Source organism: Cryptomeria japonica, chromosome 6 (genome assembly GCF_030272615.1).
Source record: "Cryptomeria japonica chromosome 6, Sugi_1.0, whole genome shotgun sequence".
In the NCBI taxonomy this organism is placed as follows: Eukaryota; Viridiplantae; Streptophyta; class Pinopsida; order Cupressales; family Cupressaceae; genus Cryptomeria; species Cryptomeria japonica.
In genome coordinates, this window is record NC_081410.1 from 112611354 (window position 1) to 112630141 (window position 18788).

The 18788-nt window shown below is 36.2% G+C and overlaps 1 protein-coding gene across 1 annotated transcript in view; it reads right to left on the minus strand.

The window, feature by feature from the left end:
- Nucleotides 1-6235: 6235 nt before the first annotated feature.
- LOC131030125 (protein SYM1) overlaps nucleotides 6236-18788 on the minus strand; it is a 32952-nt gene continuing 20399 nt past the window's right edge. Inside the window, exons 2-3 of the mRNA XM_057960811.2 lie at nucleotides 7487-7581; nucleotides 6236-6950 (exon numbers count right to left, since the gene is read on the minus strand). Of these exons, the coding sequence (XP_057816794.1) occupies nucleotides 6566-6950; nucleotides 7487-7581 (480 nt within the window). The 3' untranslated portion in view covers nucleotides 6236-6565. The remainder of the gene's footprint in view (nucleotides 6951-7486; nucleotides 7582-18788) is intronic.

Consider the following 18788-nt stretch of genomic DNA (forward strand, 5'->3'; position numbering starts at 1 on the left):
TTTTCCAATTTACTAGGTATGTATGTAGGGTCAAGTTAAAGGATTAGGTTTTGTACATAAGTGTGTTTGATATCAAATATTTTTATGGGATGGTATAGTTATTATAGCTCATCTCATTTTTTATGTATTGAATGAGCATCTTTTGGCCAATATAGTATTTGTTTCTCTTCTTAGCATATATCTTAATTTGCATAGCTTTGAGTGCTACTTTCAGTGTGTGTCTATCTTAATCCACATCACCCTATATCTTTTTTACTCATTTAACTATATATATATCCCAATCTCTATTTGTACCTTATTCATCTCATATCATCATGTAGCAGGCTTGAATGTAATTGTGAAGAATGAAAATTATGCCTAATTCAAAAGATCAAGTAGTGGGGTGAACAAACCAAAATATTCATAGACTCTTTGTTTGTGTCACTAGCACCATATGTACATATCATCCTAAATGCTCCAATACATTTAATATTATGGCCAAATTAATTTTCCAATTGTTTAGGGTCAAGTTCAAAGCTATAATTGCAAACTTGATGCAAATTGTTGGAATCAAACCTAGACAAAATTCAAGATGAACATAAAACTTGAGGCATACATCTAAAAAAATGATTGCACTTCTAGGACATAAGAACATAATATTCTAGAATGTTCTTCAAAGATAATCACTTTGATCATAGAATGAAATACCACCATTTATATTTTATTAACTATAACAATTATCAAACTTATTAATCTCAACATATCATAAATTAATCTAAACACATTTATATTTAATTACATTTACTCAATTAACCTTATTGAATTTTGAAAAAAAAAAACTACTTAAAACATTGAAAATTATCTTTGTTGATTATCTTTGATTTCAACATAATTCTTTTGTATTCTATATGATGAGGGTAATGTGTGAAAGGGATACGTCATCCTCCTATTCAACTAACCTCTCTCCTTGTTTTCATTTTTGTTGATTTGATTTTCAAATACCATCAGCCCATACTTTTTCTTCACTAGTAATGAAATGGGCACGTTTCAATTGAACTTACAAGTTTTTTATTTTGTTCTTTTAAAATTTTTGCCGTATCTTAATTATTTTCATTTTATTCTTTTTAAACTATTTTTCATATCTTAGTTATTATTCCTTCAGCCTTGACCTCATTTTATTGCATATCTAATATCTAATAACTACATGTCCAAGTTTTGTTTTGGCCCTTGAGTTGTGACTATATTATGTCAAGAAAATTCCTTAGCTGTAAATATATTTCCTTTAACTGTTAAGAGTACCATTGTGTAATGCATTAGTAGCTCTTATATTTATATTTGAGATTTTTATTGCAAAATGTTTTGTTTGATTTAGTTTATTGTTCATGGTAAATTATAATAAAATCTTTTGAAATGTCTTTTTTTATATTTGTTGCACCATAATGGTTGTATAATCATAGGGATTAGTGAGTCGTAGGGTATGTAATGGTTCTTCTAAATAAGTTGTAAGTTGTTCCAAATACAAAATGTGTATGCATTGCTTGTTTGTTTGTGTTCAACACAATTCTCACAAATGATCTCAAATTAACTAAAAGAGGGGTAAAAATTTATTCAAGAACAAGTAAGATATAGAGAAGAAGGACAGGCCACTCCCCAAGGAACATAAGGAGCATAAAGAACCCAGTCACTATCCACTAAATGATCTAACACAGTAACCATTTCAAGAGGCAATTGCCTCTTATCCACAATATTCCAAGCATAAATATGATCAAAAGCCCATTTAGCCAAACAATCAGCAACCTCCTTCCACCCCCTAGGAATGTACCTGAAAACAACATAATCAAAAGATCCACAGAGAGGGGCTACAAATGTGGATACGTAGAAAGCAAAGGAGGATTACCATCCCAAGAATCCAACCAAAAAAGAGCTTCAGAGCCCTGATTACAGATCCAAAAAAGACCCTTCTTAACTAGTTGAGCCCCAGTTTTTCAGAAGTGTGTCAAATCATAGAGCCTCCACTTTCCAAAGGATAGTGGCCAACATCCACCCGATCTCAAATTGAAGTGAAGTTATCTACTACAATTTAAAAAAGGATTGAACAAAGTGAGTATAAATGGTAATCTCTTCATGTGTTCCTATTTAATTAATGCATTGTGCAATGATTTGTCATTTAATACAAGTTTTCCCCTCAATAGGATCCTCCAATGAACATAGAGAAAAGGTCAAAATATTTTTGAGCAATAATGAGTTGATTCAACTATAGTTTTTTACAATCATTTTTAACATCTCATTTATATTGTAAATGCAATCAATTTGTGTAATAGAAACAATGAATATAGAATCTGAAATAAATAATAGAATAAAAATACATGGTACATAGTATTTTAGATGGAAAAAATCTTTTAGCTAAAATAATCCAATAGAATAATGTTCTTTACTATTGCATAAAAATTCAATTGTTCACAATATAATAACAAATATCTTATTTAACCCTAAATTATGCCTGAAAATCAATAGACACATCAAAAACAATTTATAAATTATTTATAATCATGGGTGAAAATAGAAAACCTAATAAAGAAAACCTAATAAAGCACCCAAAAAATATCCAACAAACTTATCTAAATCGCTAACAATAAAAATGCTTTGTATTTTTCTCTACACTAGTCTCTTGAGCTTTAACCAACTATTAAACATAGATTAGACAACATACATCCAACATATAAAGTTGTTAGTTCGATAAAAATGTCCAAAATCCTTAACTATCTAAAAAAAAGTATAAGAAAATCGATAGTTGGTTTTCATGGGAGCCTCACATTCTTATAAGAAACGAGGGAACACTAACCAAACCCCACGTACCATATAAAATCCCAAAGAGATTAGAAATAATGGAGATATGTCATTAAATGTTAATGGATTAGATAGTGTACTCTAAGGTAGCATTAATTTCTACCTGAATTTCATAAACTCCCAATAATGCAAGCCAAGGTTCAAACTTTATTAGCTTTCCAATTTTAGAAATTACAATTCTCAAACTTGACATATGAACATATGCCAAATATAATGGATCCTTGAGATATTAGGATAAAGGACGTTGAATGAAAGATTGCTAAAATGAAATAGTTATGAAAAGGGCTAGAAGGTTCCCCAAACACTGAACAAATATAGGATGATGAACTTGAATGCCTTAGTAAAAGTGGAATTCGAGAAGCCTACGAAGATAGCACAAAGAGATACTTCCTTTTCAAGTGCACAAACAAGTGGAATTCTAGAAGCCTGTGAAAGATTGAACAAAGTACTTACTTTTACAAACTAGCATTTTCTAAAGGGCACCTCTATAGTTTTTTAAGAGGCTTAAACCAACCCAATTTATTATGTGCACATTATTTTTTCTTGAGTTTTTGTAGAGCATATTTTTGTAGGAGTTCAACATTCTCAAACTCCTCTTTGTTGACTCCTCTTTGGAGGATGATGTCTCCTCCCGAGATGAGGTGCCCCTTACTATTGATCAAGCCTTTGTTGACGTTACTGCTGTTGTGGACTTGTCTGCCCCTTTGGCTCCTATATTTGTTGCTTCTGCTCCACAACTTCACCCTTCTCTTGGCGATTCTTCTCTTGTTGTTGTTCTACAGCAATTGTCTATTGTTGTCCAGCAGCAGTCTGGTAGTAACTCTGCGGGGTCCCCCCCGCCTGATTTTTCTTTTAATGTTCTTAATGACAATGTTGCCTAGATGGTTGTTTGTCGTAGGCGGAAGGGAAAATCTGCCCCCCTTTCCCAACCCCCGCTTCGTCAAGTTCTAGGTGTTTCTCCCCACTCTTGAGATGGGTTGGGTTGTTGCAGGTTTGATAGTTTGTTTGGCATGTCTACCTTTGTTTGTTTAGGGTTTGTACCCTTGCTTGGTCTGTTTGTCATCCATGGGCTTTTGTTTAATTTGATAGTCTTTTGGCTATGTAAGGGTCAGCACCCTAGTTAACGTTGCTTTTTTAATCAAAAACATTCTAATACCAAAACTGCCTCAAATTATACCCAGTGTATCTCCATCGACATCGTTTGAACAATTTATTCCACTAAGCAACCCAAACACTAGGTAGATAAGCAAATCCCTAAGAATATAATATGGTATTAGTAATAGTTCCTAAAATAAAGGCAAAATATCTTAGGAAAAGTGGAACAATTATCATGCAAAGGAGGATAAGGGACAATAGCCGATTATTGTTACTACAAAAGATGTATTGGATGAATCCAAAAAGGGAAAAGATAAAAGATGGAACTTGGATCGGTATTGAGATCCGTGGGCAGGTATATCAAACAAATTTTCAATGAACAAAAGGAGATTACAATGGTAAGGGAAAAACTGCAAGCGGCTTGGAAACAATTGGTAGAGACACGCAAAGAAGGTTATGGTCTCCCCTAAGTGTCTCATTGTCAAAGTAGAAAAAGGGGATAAAAAAATGTAATCAATATTTGGGATCCCATATGGCATATTAGAAGATATTTCTAAGTTGAAGAATCAGGCTTCAAGTATGCCTTCACAATGATCTCATATTATAGGAAACTGACATGGCCAAAGTTTTGCAATATTTCACGCATCCAAAAAGCTTAGATTTACATTCAGTTTTGTCACATTATGTAATTTTTAATATATAATAATATGTATTTAAAATTAATTGTGATGATTGAGGAGATTTCTTACTAAGATCCATGACAGGCAAACTAGGTCATCCTTATGCATGTTCTTGTTCATATTTACTAGAACTTGCACTTGCCTAAGATTTGCTTTACCTTCTTCAATTTCTTCATAATATGCTCCATGTCATCTTCTACAGCATCCTCTAGTTAAAAATGAAATTCAAATCTTCTACGAAGTCCTTTCTCCCTCCTTGCTTCTTGGACTTGCAGCTTGTATTTTAAAGTTGAGGTGGAAAATTCTTCTATTTTTTGTTTCTATATTTATTCTTCATTACCATGCACATCATAGCTGGTCGCTCATGTAGGGCAAGTGGTCATAATAAAACAATATAGACTAGATATAGTTTGTAAAAGACATTTGAAACATAAAACTAGACGTGGGATTAGATCAAATGAATCCATTCATGACAAAATCCTTAATTTGATCAGAAAGAACCTTGTTGATAAAAGACAACCACCATGAATGGCTTTCCTTAATGAGCATCGCAATACTACTGTTATTACCATGATGCCGCACACAAACACTGAATTCCACACCAATGACAGAAACTACCCTGCTGCCAATGGTTCCTAGGAACTTGCAGCTCCTCGTGTAATTGACCCATTTGAAGCTTCCATAGACAAGTACCTACCCAACACCAACGTTATATAACTCACCCAACAATGCCCAAAAAAAATCCATTTAACTCATTGTAATTGCAGGCAAGTTGACCCACATTTTCCACGTGCATTCTTGATGTCTAACATGCAAAGCCCGAATCCTTAATCAGAGTCCTAAACGAGCACCCTCACACTCCCTCTCCCCAATCCAAATGTAAAGCTTGGAAGATCTAGATCTGCAAATTTATACAGGTGTAACTGAGAAGTTTGTGACAGATTAATATTGATTATACCAGTGGAAGAATATCTTGGAGAGGACACATCAAACAATAAGCACTATGCCAAATCCATGTAAGTGTATGATTTTTTCCTCTCACAAGCAAGGCCCAGAACTCATGCTTTAAGCTAACAATTGCAATGACAATTCCGGCTCTTGCCGAATCACCAACCATTCCTCTAGATAATGATAATGCTTGCATAGCAGGAAAGGGAAATATTCAAGAGCTATTCACAAGAAAAGCCCAAAAAGGTAAGATACTTTTTGCATGTGTCTTTCTTGTGCTTGCTTTAAAGACTTGTAATTACCGTTTTCAGAATCGACTATTCTTCATTATGTTCATGATATTATTCAGCCATAAGATATAATTTTTAATTCTAAATATTTAAAGCTTCAGATTGTACCTAAAGCTCGAGTGAGTACAATATATTAGTAGGTCGGTTTATTCAATTTCATTTACAGGAATTAAATATTTCCTGACACATTAAAAGAGGTCTTATATAGTTTAATACGTATACAGAGGTGAATCTCTGTGCATTTAAATTGAAAGTTGCTTCTGCAAACTTTCTAGACTTTAGAAATTTACCAATATGTGCTTTCTTTACTATGTCTCGATAATTTATAAAATTGAACTCTAAAAATATGATAAAACCTTCTACCAGACGAGACACCAAGAACATCAACAAACATCATGTCAAAATTGTAACCAAGGTCTGCACATTATCTAATAGTCAACAAGATTCAAACCGGTGGCCCTGCTGGTAAATCTAACAATTATAATGTATATGTGGCATTCGAATTACAGAAAATGGCAAATGCCAAAATTTTGTCCATGGATTAATCTGTCAAGTTTAAAAGTGTGAGAGGGAAAATGGAAGAGGATACCATGGGTATTGATAAAGAAGACGGTTACAGTTTCTAATAGTTGCTCGTTGGCAGCAAATGAATCATTGAGGTTTGCAGAGTTAAAAATATGTATTGTTGCTGTAAGACCAATCTCACAATTTCTATTTCTATTGTGTTTAAGCTGATAGGAGGGATTTCAACCATCTTTTCCATGGGGCATCCTCTTGTTGCTCAAACCATGAAAGAAAAGCACTATCAAGCAAACAAAAAAAATTGACATAAAGAAGTTGATACCGAACAGGTACAAAACGAAAATTTACTGTCTGTACTAAAGTCCATGTGGATCCTTCCATCATAAAAGCTGGGAGAAGATCCCTTTTAACATCCTCCTTAACCTGATCAAGCTTCTTTCCAGAAGCAAGACCCATATATGTAAAGAATGCAAGCAAATGCACAGGTCCAAAAATAAGGGTGTCTGCAGCCAACTTAGCAGTAACAAACTGCAACGAATTGGGACGCAATCGTAAACGATGCTTTGTTACATGCTCCAAGCCTTCATACCTACAACCAGAATCAAGCTGTGTCTCAATAGTGCAACATAAATGATAAAACTAAATGCAAAATACGATCAGTCATTGCAGCATTAAAAAACAAATTTCATTTATAGCCAACCTATATAACAGTTGAATAAATAAATCACAACAAATACAAGATTGAAGATTGGTCTATACAGGAAAGGACAATGAAGGATGCATCATATCATCAATTATCTAAAAGCCTTGCTAAAAATCACATCTTCCTTGATATATAAAGTGTGTAATATATGTCAATTTAATTTCCTGTTAAAATTCCACCCTCAAGTTTCCTTCCCCAGCCAATCTCCAATAAATATCTTCCCGGCTCGCATTATCAAGAAGAACAATAGACATAATTTCCTTATCAATAATAGTAACCTTCCATTCCCATGTCAAATATTGAACATAATTTTCACGATCCTATTTTTAACAGATAATATTATCTTCATCTTCTAAATTTAAATTCTAGCAAGGAAGTTCACTTGCGGACAATGACAAGAGTAAGAAAGCAAGGACACTCACCAGAAGTGACCAACTGGTCCTACAAAACCAAGACCAAACATGCTTGTAGTAGCAACTCGTTTCCAGTCTACTTTGAATTTTTTCTTTTGTTTATCCTGCATATCAGGAGAAAAAAATAATCATCCACCTTGAAACATTATGTGCAGGAGCAAACGCTAGTGAGTTTAAAAAATGCAAGTTAAAAGAAATGTGGCAAAATGCAAGAATCTTTGTAAATAGTTCAGAACTCCTGAAATTTGATTTACAAAAATGTCAGGAAGGATGATGTCTCGACTCTACATGGATTATATATTAAGGAGCTCCATATTTGCTGCTACAAATGGCCCAAGGATGAGGAAACTTTGACACACTTAATTTAACAAGGCTTCCAAGAATTTTGCATTGAACTACAAAACAAATAGACAAAAAGATACACTCAAGATGGCATGTAAGGCGGTTGACTAGAAAATTAAGCAAATAACAATATTCTTCCTTTAGCAAGGTGAAAATTGTTAGTAACATCAAGCTGCAATCATGAAGTTGGGCCATCATATCCAAATAACAGAGCAGGAATTAGAAGGCTTCCATTTGCTACTAATTCAATTTCAGGCTACCTTGAGCTATGAGAACAGGGAAGACAGTTTTCAGAAAAAACTAGCTTCCATTCAACCTTTTTAGACGGAAGCAAATGACATCTATGACACCAGTGTTAAAAAGGTCAAAGACTTGATAAAGAGTGAGTCTTGGGACAGCCCGTGGATGAAAATGTTTATTTCCTTTTCTAACCAATGATGCTGGTTTAAAGCTGGTACTGGCATAGTGTGATGGTTTAAATGTGGTGGTGTTGCTCTTGCCACCAAGGTTCAAACCTCATTGGGTATTTTGTTGAGTGTTTATGTTTGGGATGAGGTCCCCAATTGTGACCTCACTGGTTCATAGCTCCAAGTTAAATGCATTTACCCCTCTTTAAAAAAAATGATACTAGTTGATTGGCCTAAGTTTTAACAGAAGAATGTATACAATTGATGGATCATTAGGAAACCCTCAGGGTAGGGCTAAACATTTTGCTGGGTCTGTTGAGACAAAAAAATTGGGCTTAACAGAAGATTTTTTTGGGAAGTGGCCCCTGGATACAACTACTGCAGTAGCACATGCTACGAGTGGTGATCTGTGGTGTGGATTCGTCAAGCTCCTTCAGTGACCAAGGTTCAAACTTGGATGATAAGAAAGAGGTGAAACAGTTGAGCCCTTGTCAGCAGCTGAAAATCAAATTTATGGCTTGTCTAAACAAAAATAAATGCTCTTTACAAGAAAAAGTTGATGCAAAAGATGTGTCTTGGCAACAATTTTATCAACATACTTCAATACGGTATTAGATCTTCTCTTAAACATCAAAGAGAAAAAACATAATTAAATCTCCTTTGGCTTTGACAGTTAAATGCATATAAGATCGCTCAACTAGTTCAGATGGATAAGCCAATCTTAAATTTGTCACATCAGTATCATTGGCACCTTAACATCTCACTATTTAAAAAATTTCCGATAAATATATTTAAGATATCTAAGTTAGTTATATTAACTCATATCCATTTTTTAGTACTCTTCTTTAAACAATTACTTCTCTAAGCCCTAAAGATTTTTTGATTAATTTATTTACAGAAACTCAACGTATGGAAGTTATGTAACACTACACATCTCAAATAACATCTACAAAATTGCTAGAGCTTAAATAAAACTTCCTTCTAATATAATGTATTACCCCACAAATTTCATTGTACATATACGTGTGTGATATTTTACATCATGTCCCTAGTACGAGAGAAAATCTTTGTGACAATAAACATAAACGATATTGAATTAGAGTGTTTTTATCAAAACTGTGTGATTTTTTATCAATGTTTCAGATCACACTCTATAATCCATTATTCAGGAATTACAGATCAAACAGTGTGATCTAAGGACCAAAATGTTCACGGTTTTATCAAAAGCACTCTAATCATTTACATGGACTGTGGAAATATCATATCTACATAAATGATTTCTTAAAGTAGAAGTGCACTCCTTGCATAGGAAAATTAAAACTTCAAAAATAAAATCTACCTATAGATTAAATCTTTAACCACAACCTACATAAATATTACCGTATACTACCATGTAATCCAAACAAATTTGGCACTTTCTTAAATTTATGGGGATCTCCTTGCATCAGATGGTCCACACATAAAACAAATCTATTTTTTAGTAATTGAAGTGCATTCACCTAAAGAGTCATCAATATTTAGGCGGGGTCCCATGGGAGGGGCTTGGGCTCTATTTTATGGAAAAGGCGGTCCCATGGAAAAAAAAATTTGGGCTACAGGATTATTTGGAATCTTCTCCTAAAAAATAAAAGCTCCTACTTTTTAGATTTTCATTTTTGAGTGGGTGCAAATAATCTTCTCCTAAAAAGTAGAAGCTCCTACTTTTTAGATTTTCATTTTTGAGCGGGTGCAAATGGGGTGGGGCTGGAATTAACCCCTACAGTTTAGGGATTGTTGGTGTGTTTTTTATGACGACGTCTAACACAGAATAAAGTTGCCTTACGGTCACTTCACTCTCTCTTGATCAAAGTACGATTGCATGCTAAGATTGCAGAAAGTTCAAACAATTGACTCCAAGGTTCCTTCATGCAATGGGTATGACTCAATTGGCGGATGTGATTGTTGGTAATCCAAGGGGACTTATGTTTAAATCGTTCTTTCACTTCTTTGTTGTGGCATGGAACTTCATCATCAGATATGGCAATTTTGCGATGCTTCTGCTTCGAACAGACTAAAATGAACTGGAAATAATGGGAAAAGGGTTAGAAGGATCTAAATCTACTCCTAAGGGCAGTGATATCAACAGTTAATGCTTTGGTGGACAAATTCCAAATAAACCAGGCTCTGCTTTGCCAAGATTAACTACAACTCCGCAAGAACCAGTGCAATCTTCTGAGGATGTTGGAGGATTTTCACATTGAGAAAGTGCATTTGAATACCCAACACGGCGCAATCCAAACGACCATTCACAATCGAACTTAACACAAATTTGGGGGTCAGGCTAACTTTACACTGCAACTTACAATCAGCAAGATGCAAAAAGTATGAACCATGGAAATTTATCAAACACCATTACATTCTCCATTGAAATCAAAGCACTTTATCTAACAATTGAGAAAATAAAATTCTACTCAAGTGAGGAAGGTGAAACCATGCAAGCTTTGAAAAAATAACTTAAGTGGACACCATCAAAGAACAATGTTTCACTGTTATTATCTCAAAACTTATCGCAACAATTTCATACAAGTCTCCCTCCTATTTATAAATGAGGGGGATCACCCCTTTATATAGGCCTCAGGCCATGATTACATGCAAAACCCTCATAAGGGTTTTCTCTAAAAGATTCCCCACTCAAGACGCAACAAGGTGGGAATCAGCATTTAACACCCATTAAGCCCATATACAATGAATTCATAGAATCTGAAAATGGCATCCATTTGTGCATTAAATGCACCCCATTACATCAAAAGTGCCCAAAATACCATGAATATTCCCCATGCAAACATAAATGCCCATCATTCTCCATGTGACGGTTACATGCGGCAGGAATCTGTCATAAAATCATTAATATGGCGGCTGCATGCGAAAGATGCTCCATTAATTCTTCATCCGCTGACCTTGTTGCCACTTGGCGAGAAACCCCTGGAGAGAGAAAAGTCCAGGAGAGAAAATTTTGGTCCATGAAGAAATTTCTTGAAGTTTTGACCTTTTCACACCTTGGAGGAGATTTTCAACACTTTTCAGCCACCTCCTATTTTTTAGGAACGTTCCTAAAATTTAGGACCCAAGTCCAAGAGAGAGAATTCTCTCGCGATTCCAAATCTGTAGAAAATTTTGGATTCTGATAAGGTTTGGTGTCTAAATGAAATTTCCGAAGGGGATTTCTGCTTTCCATTCCTCATTGACCCTTGGATTTTCATGCCTTAGACAAATTTTCAGTTTTCCAACTTAGGCGTGGAATTAACTCTTCATGGAGGAATTCATCATTTCATCCTTGCCTTAGCCATTTCAATACCTTTCCTTGACCAGGGCGTTGATTCTTCCCTGACATGGAATTTTAAACTTTCTCCATTTTTCATGCCCTGTGTGTTTTGGCGCCCTCCTTCACTGCTAGGTGCTATTCTTCATTGAGGGAGGAATTCATGATTTTTAACATTTTCCTTCATCCCCTCCATTTGGCGCCCTACTATTCCCTAGGGCGGAATTTTGGCTTGAGGAAGGAATTTATGATTTTTTGGCTTCTCCATGACTACTCTTCCCTAACGACCTTCTACCTTGCCTAGGCGCATTTTCACCTTGGTCATGGAATTCATGATTTTTCCATCTCTCCTTGGATAGTTCATTAACATTTTAGCACCCTCCCTTGGTCTAGGGCAGATTTTTGCCTGAGGCAAGGAATTCACAATTTTTTTCCACTCTCCTTGTTGACCATGTTTTGGCACCCTTTGACTTTCTTGTTGTTTGTAATTAGGGCAGCGGATTCCAATTGCCTTGGGCAACATTGGAATCCGCCTAAGGGGACCAGCCCCTTCTCCAACGCATAAGAGTTGGGCCCTATACCTCCACGCCTCACCTCCACGCTTCACTAAAATCTACACACCTCATGATAGGGCCTATCCTAACTTCGCATTAAGCAATTTAGTGAATTAAATAATTAAAAGGTTTTATTACTTTGCAAGGCTAACATACTAAAAGGATTCGCTCCACATAAATGAGCATTCAACCCTCATCACAAATCATCAATTCAAGCATTCACTTCATGCGAAATATACAAGTCTGGATAATGCGAATCTCAGGAAGAAAGTCTACATCTGCACATACAGAAATCATATCTGTCATATCAGCAATCTGAATCTGCCAGTTGAGGTGTGAACTCCATCATTAGAAGAAAGCAAACTTAGGGAAGATAGTGCAAATTCCTTGAGGGTCTGCAAATCTGGGTTAAAGGAGCAGCAAGCCATCAGCAATCAACACACGTATGATAGTCAACCAATCTGCCATTCTTTCTGTGACAGCAACTTCTATTTCTACAAGTTCTTGAGATAAGTATTGTAATGATTACATAACCATAATCTATAATCAGATCCGAGAATCTTTTCTGGTTGGGTTTTTCGTCCTAGGAGGTTTTCCCAAGGTAACTGTGTCTTGTCTTTATTTCATTCTTTTCTTCGCAGTGTTTAAATCTGAAACTATAAATCTCCTTACTAATTAACCTAATTAGTAAACAAATTCTGATTCTCTGATTTTAGTTAATCTGAAAGTGTTAAAATTAACATGGTATCAGAGCTATAGGCTAGATCAACTTTCAAATTTCAGAATTAGTACTCCTTTATTTCCAGATTGTTGTCGCATTTGCAGGTCAAGTCAATGGGGCTGAAAGTTGAAGATAGGCTTGATGGGAATCTCAATTTTACAGCATGGAAGGTTCGAATCAAGTTGGCCCTAGAGGAAGAAGATCTTCTCTAATTCATAGAAGCGAAAGAGCTAATTGAACCTACAGATGCAGCCAAGCTAAAACAATTCAAAAAGGATGTTGTCAAGGACAAGAAGATTCTCATTGATTCAGTCAAAGACCACCTAGTCACCTCTATTGCCTCTTTTACCACTGCAAGGGAAATGTTCAGCCATCTACAAGGTACTTATGAAGTTAACAATCTCAGTAGGGCAATTACTTTAAGACAACAACTACTTAATATTAAAATGGCAAAAGAAGATTCTGTTATTTCCTACTTTATGAGAATTTCAGAACTAAAGAATCAACTAGGTTCAATTGGTCATAACATGGAAGACAAAGATCTTGTCATGATTGCCCTAAATGGTCTACCTCACTCATGGGAGTCTTTTATCCAAACCATAAGTGGCAGAACTGAGTTACCTACCCTTGATCGCCTTAAGAATGATTGCATCCAAGAAGAGTCTCGCCTCATCACAAGAGGGCAAACCAAAAGTCCCTATGTAGATGATCATCACATGCTTGCAGCCCAATGCAAGAAAGGGGGAAATTGGAAGAAACCTTATCCAAAAAGAAATAGGGAATTCAGACCATTTAGTTCCCAACACCCTTGGAAGAAACCAAGAGATACCTCGCGTGTCTGATGCTTTAGATGTGACAAATTTGGTCACTATGCTAAAGAATGTCAAAATAACCCTACCCAAAGTGAAGCCAACCTAAATGAAGTCTCAGAACAAAATGATGACTTCCTATTCATCTCCGCTCTGTCTAGCAGTGTTCTTTCAGATAGTAACACATGGTTGATTGACAGTGGTGCCTCCAGACACATCACAGGCTATTGTGATCATCTTTCAGACTTAGTAGAAAAGGATATCAGCCTTCACGTGGTAATTGGTGATAACGCTTGTTATTCGGTAAGAGGTTCTGGCTCTACTTCTCTAAATTTAGACTCGGGTACTTCTCTGCACCTTAGTGATATCTTGTTTGTTTCTAGAATTAAAAGAAACCTAATTTCCATTTCTGCCTTAGAAGATAAAGGTTATCAAATTGCATTTTCTGAGGGAAAAGTTCTTGCTTGGCCTAAGAAATCTAGTTTTAAATCTACTTGTATAATTGGTCATAGATATGATAGTCTTTATAAGCTCTCTACTAACCCTATTCAAGCCCTCATTAATGAGGCTCCTAAATCCTGTGAGCTATGGCATAGAAGACTTGGACACTTGCATTGTCAAGCTCTTCCCTCCCTTGAAAAGTTAGTCAAAGGTATGCCTAAACTCAATCAAATTCATGATAATACTTGTAAAGGTTGTGCTATAGGTAAAAATGTTAAAAGTCCTTTTCATAAAAGTGAAAATAGAGCTAAAGTCAAACTAGAACTTGTTCACTCTGATTTATGTGGTCCTATGTCTATAGCATCTCCTAGTGGATTTCTTTATTACGTAATCGTCATAGATGATTTCTCTAGGAAAACTTGGATCTACTTCTTGAAATCTAAAGAATCTGATGAAGTCTTAAGTAAATTTAAAGAGTTTTAAGGCATTAACTGAAAACTCCTCTGGTAAAAGAATTAAATGTCTAAGATCTGACAATGGAGGTGAGTACACCTCCGGTAGCTTTCATGATTTTTGTGTTGAGTCGGGAATTAAGAGGGAGTTTTGTGTTCCATACAATCCTCAACAAAATGGTCTTGCTGAAAGAAAGAATAGGACTATTGTTGAGGCTGCAAAGGCTATGATTCACGATCAAGACTTGCAGACCTTTCTATGGGCTGAGGCTTCTAGAACAGCAGTGTATATCCAGAATAGATGTCCACACCGTGTTCTAAAGAACATGACCCCTGAAGAAGCCTTCACAGGAGCCAAACCAGACATCAGTCACCTCAGAATTTTTGGAAGTCTCGTTTATGTTCATGTGCCCAAGGAAAAGCGATCAAAGTTGGAACCCTCCGGAAAGAAAAGCATGCTAGTCGGCTACAGTGAATCCTCCAAGGCATTCAGGATATACATCCCGGGTCAAAGGTATGTTGAGGTAAGTAGGGATGTTACATTTGAAGAAGACATTGCTTTTAAGAAATAGAAAGGTTCTTGTGTTATTGATGAAGCTAATGACAATCTAGATATAAATGTTGATACTAACCCTGAGATTCAGAGGGAGCTAGTTGAACCTCCACCTCAAGAAGAACATAATGATCCTCCAGTGCCCATGAATCCCACTGATATTCCTAGTGACATTGTTGTTACCAAAAAGAGGCCTCCTTGGGTAGGAAACACCATTCAAGAAGCCGAAAGATTTGCTGCTCCCAGTGGCACCTTCCATGAAACTAAGAGACCTCAGGTATTCTCCAACTACGTTGCATTGATGTGTAATCTCATTGAATCTGAACCTTGCAATGTTGAAGAAGCCTTGATTCATCATGCCTGGAAGCTTGCTATGGATGAAGAGTATCAGTCAATCATCAAGAATGATGTGTGGGATATTGTGCCCAGACCCAAAGGTAAATCTGTTGTTTCCTCTAAATGGTTATTTAAAATTAAACATAATGCTGATGGTAGTATTGAAAAATATAAGGCTAGATTTGTAGCTCGTGGTTTTTCTCAAAAGGAAGGCATAGACTATGAAGAAACATTTGCTCTTGTTGCTAGATATACTTCTATTAGAACGATAATAGCTATTGTTGCTGCTAGGGGTTGAAAACTACATCAGATGGATGTTAAGACTGCCTTCCTTAATGGTGTCATTGAGGAAGAGGTCTATATTGAGCAACCTGAGGGATATGAGATTCAAGATAGATTAACTCGTGTGCAGGTTGAAGAAAGCTCTGTATGGCCTTAAACAAGCTCCTCGTGCTTGGTATGAAAGAATTGATAAATACTTGCTAAGTCTAGGTTTTTGTAAAAATGATGCTGACTTTGACATATACTTTAAGGTAGCCAATGATGAAATGCTAATTCTAGTTCTATATGTGGATGACTTATTCCTTACTGGTAAAGATGAACTTATTATTAGATGCAAGAAAGAACTAGCTTCAGAATTTGAAATGAAAGACTTAGGTCTAATGCATTATTGCCTAGGTCTAGAAGTATGGCAAAGATCTAACGAAATTTTTCTAAGTCAAGGAAAGGATACTATTGACATTTTGAAAAGATTTAGAATGATGGATTGTAAACCCATGTATACTCCTATGGAATCTAACTTAAAGAAGTTAAGTGTTTCTGCAGCTAGCTCTGATTTTGCAGATCCATCAGAGTACCAACAGTTGATTGGATCACTGATGTATCTAGTTAACACTAGACCAGACATATGTTTTGCTGTGAATGTTCTCAGCCGGTTTATGAGCATGCCCAAACATGTTCATCTTGTTGCGGCCAAGCACATCCTAAGATACTTACGAGGCACAGTTGGTTTTGGGCTGAAGTATCCACTGAACACTTCAATAACCTTGGAAGGTTATTTAGATGCAGACTGGGCTGGAAGCGTCAAAGACAGAAAAAGCACCTCCGGTATTTGCTTTAGCTTGGGATCCGCAGTAATCTCTTGGTCTTGCAGAAAACAATCCTCAGTGGCATTGAGTACTGCTGAAGCTGAGTATATTGCAGCAAGTGTAGCTTCCAGAGAAGCAGTGTGGCTTCATAAGCTTCTTGCTAGGCTGTTTGGTCAGCCTTGGGATCCTACAGTTATTCACTGTGATAACCAGAGTTGTATTAAAATGTCTATCAATCCAGTGTTTCATGACAGGTCAAAACATGTGGAAACCCATTATCATTTCATTCGGGATATGGTGCAAAGAGGTGCTATTCAGCTGAAGTATGTCAGCACTGATGAGCAGGTTGCAGATATTCTTACCAAGCCTCTGTCCAAAGTGAAGTTTGTGTACTTCAAGGACAGACTCGGTATTGTGGAAAATGAAACCCTAATTGAGAAGGAGTCTCAATCTCAGTAATACATTGTGTTGTATTAAACCACCCTCTGCGGGCAATGTAAGGTGGTATTCTAAACTTCACAGGGAGAAGTGTAATTATTAACCATCCTCTGCGGGCAATGTAAGATGGTATTGTAAATCTTCTCAAGGAGAAGAGTAATTATTAACCATCTTCTGCGAGCAATGTAAGATGGTATTGTAATCTTCTCAAGAAGAAGTGTAATTGTTAACCATCCTCTGCGGGCAATGTAAGATGGTATTGTAGTCTTCTCAGGGAGAAGTGTAATTGTTGACCATCCTTTGCGGGCAATGTAAGATGGTAGAACAAGATCCTCTCCACCCTCTGCGGGCAATGTAAGGTGGATCCAGTCTATGCTTGTGTGCGAGCTGGAAGGTTATGTAGTTCCATTATATGCTTGTGTGCAAGATGGAAGACTACAATATTCTGATTATGTAATCCATCCTTTGCATGTGTGCAAGATGGAAGATTATGGTTATGTTCTCCTCCCTAATTAAGAGGGAGTGTTGTTTGTAATTAGGGCAGCGGATTCCAATTGCCTTGGGCAACATTGGAATCCGCCTAAGGGGGCCAGCCCCTTCTCCAACGCATAACGGCTGGGCCCTATACCTCCACGCCTCACCTCCACACCTCACCTCCACGCTTCACTAAAATCTACACGCCTCATGATAGGGCCTATCCTAACTTCGCATTAAGCAATTTAGTGAATTAAATAATTAAAAGGTTTTATTACTTTGCAAGGCCAACATACTAAAAGGATTCGCTCCACATATAAATGAGCATTCAACCCTCATCACAAATCATCAATTCAAGCATTCACTTCATGCGAAATATACAAGTCTGGATAATGCAAATCTCAGGAAGAAAGTCTACATCTGCACATACAGAAATCATATCTGTCATATCAGCAATCTGAATCTGCCAGTTGAGGTGTGAACTCCATCATTAGAAGAAAGCGAACTTAGGGAAGATAGTGTGAATTCCTTGAGGGTCTGCAAATCTGGGTTAAAGGAGCAGCAAGCCATCAGCAATCAACACACATATGATAGTCAACCAATCTGCCATTCTTTCTGTGACAGCAACTTCTATTTCTACAAGTTCTTGAGATAAGTATTGTAATGATTACATAACCATAATCCATAATCAGATCCGAGGATCTTTTCTGGCTGGGTTTTTCCTCCTAGGAGGTTTTCCCAGGGTAACTATGTCTTGTCTTTATTTCATTCTTTTCTTCACAGTGTTTAAATCTGAAACTGTAAATCTCCTTACTAATTAACCTAATTAGTAAACAAATCTTGATTCTCTGATTTTAGTTAATCTGAAAGTGTTAAAATTAACATTTCGAGGGCAGATTATTGCATAGGTGGAGGAATTCATAGTTTTTTTCATCCTTCCCTGACTACTCCACTTTGGCGCCTTCATCCTGCCTAAGCGGATTTCCATGCTTGTGGAGGAATTTAATGTTTTCTACCAATTCAAGACATATATATATATATATATGAAATATAACAATTACGTATAAGTTATACTTTAAGTTATATTTCATATATATTGGTAGGATGTTTGAGAGTGGTTTCAGATCTCTAGGAATTATAATGCAAATTCTAGGTTTTAGAAGATCTTTTAAAATATTCAGACTTAGTCAAATTTCAGGCCATTTCCTTATCAAGGTGACATTTATGGATTGATGTGAATTTCCAGACTTAGATAATTTTGCATGCTTTCCACTTCCAGAATAGGAGTTCCATACTTAACCATTTTTTTTATCCTACTTGTCTGCCTTCTGACTCTTCCAGATTTAGAAATGATCTTCAGGAACGTTCAGTCTTCAGCATCTTCAGGAATGACCTTGC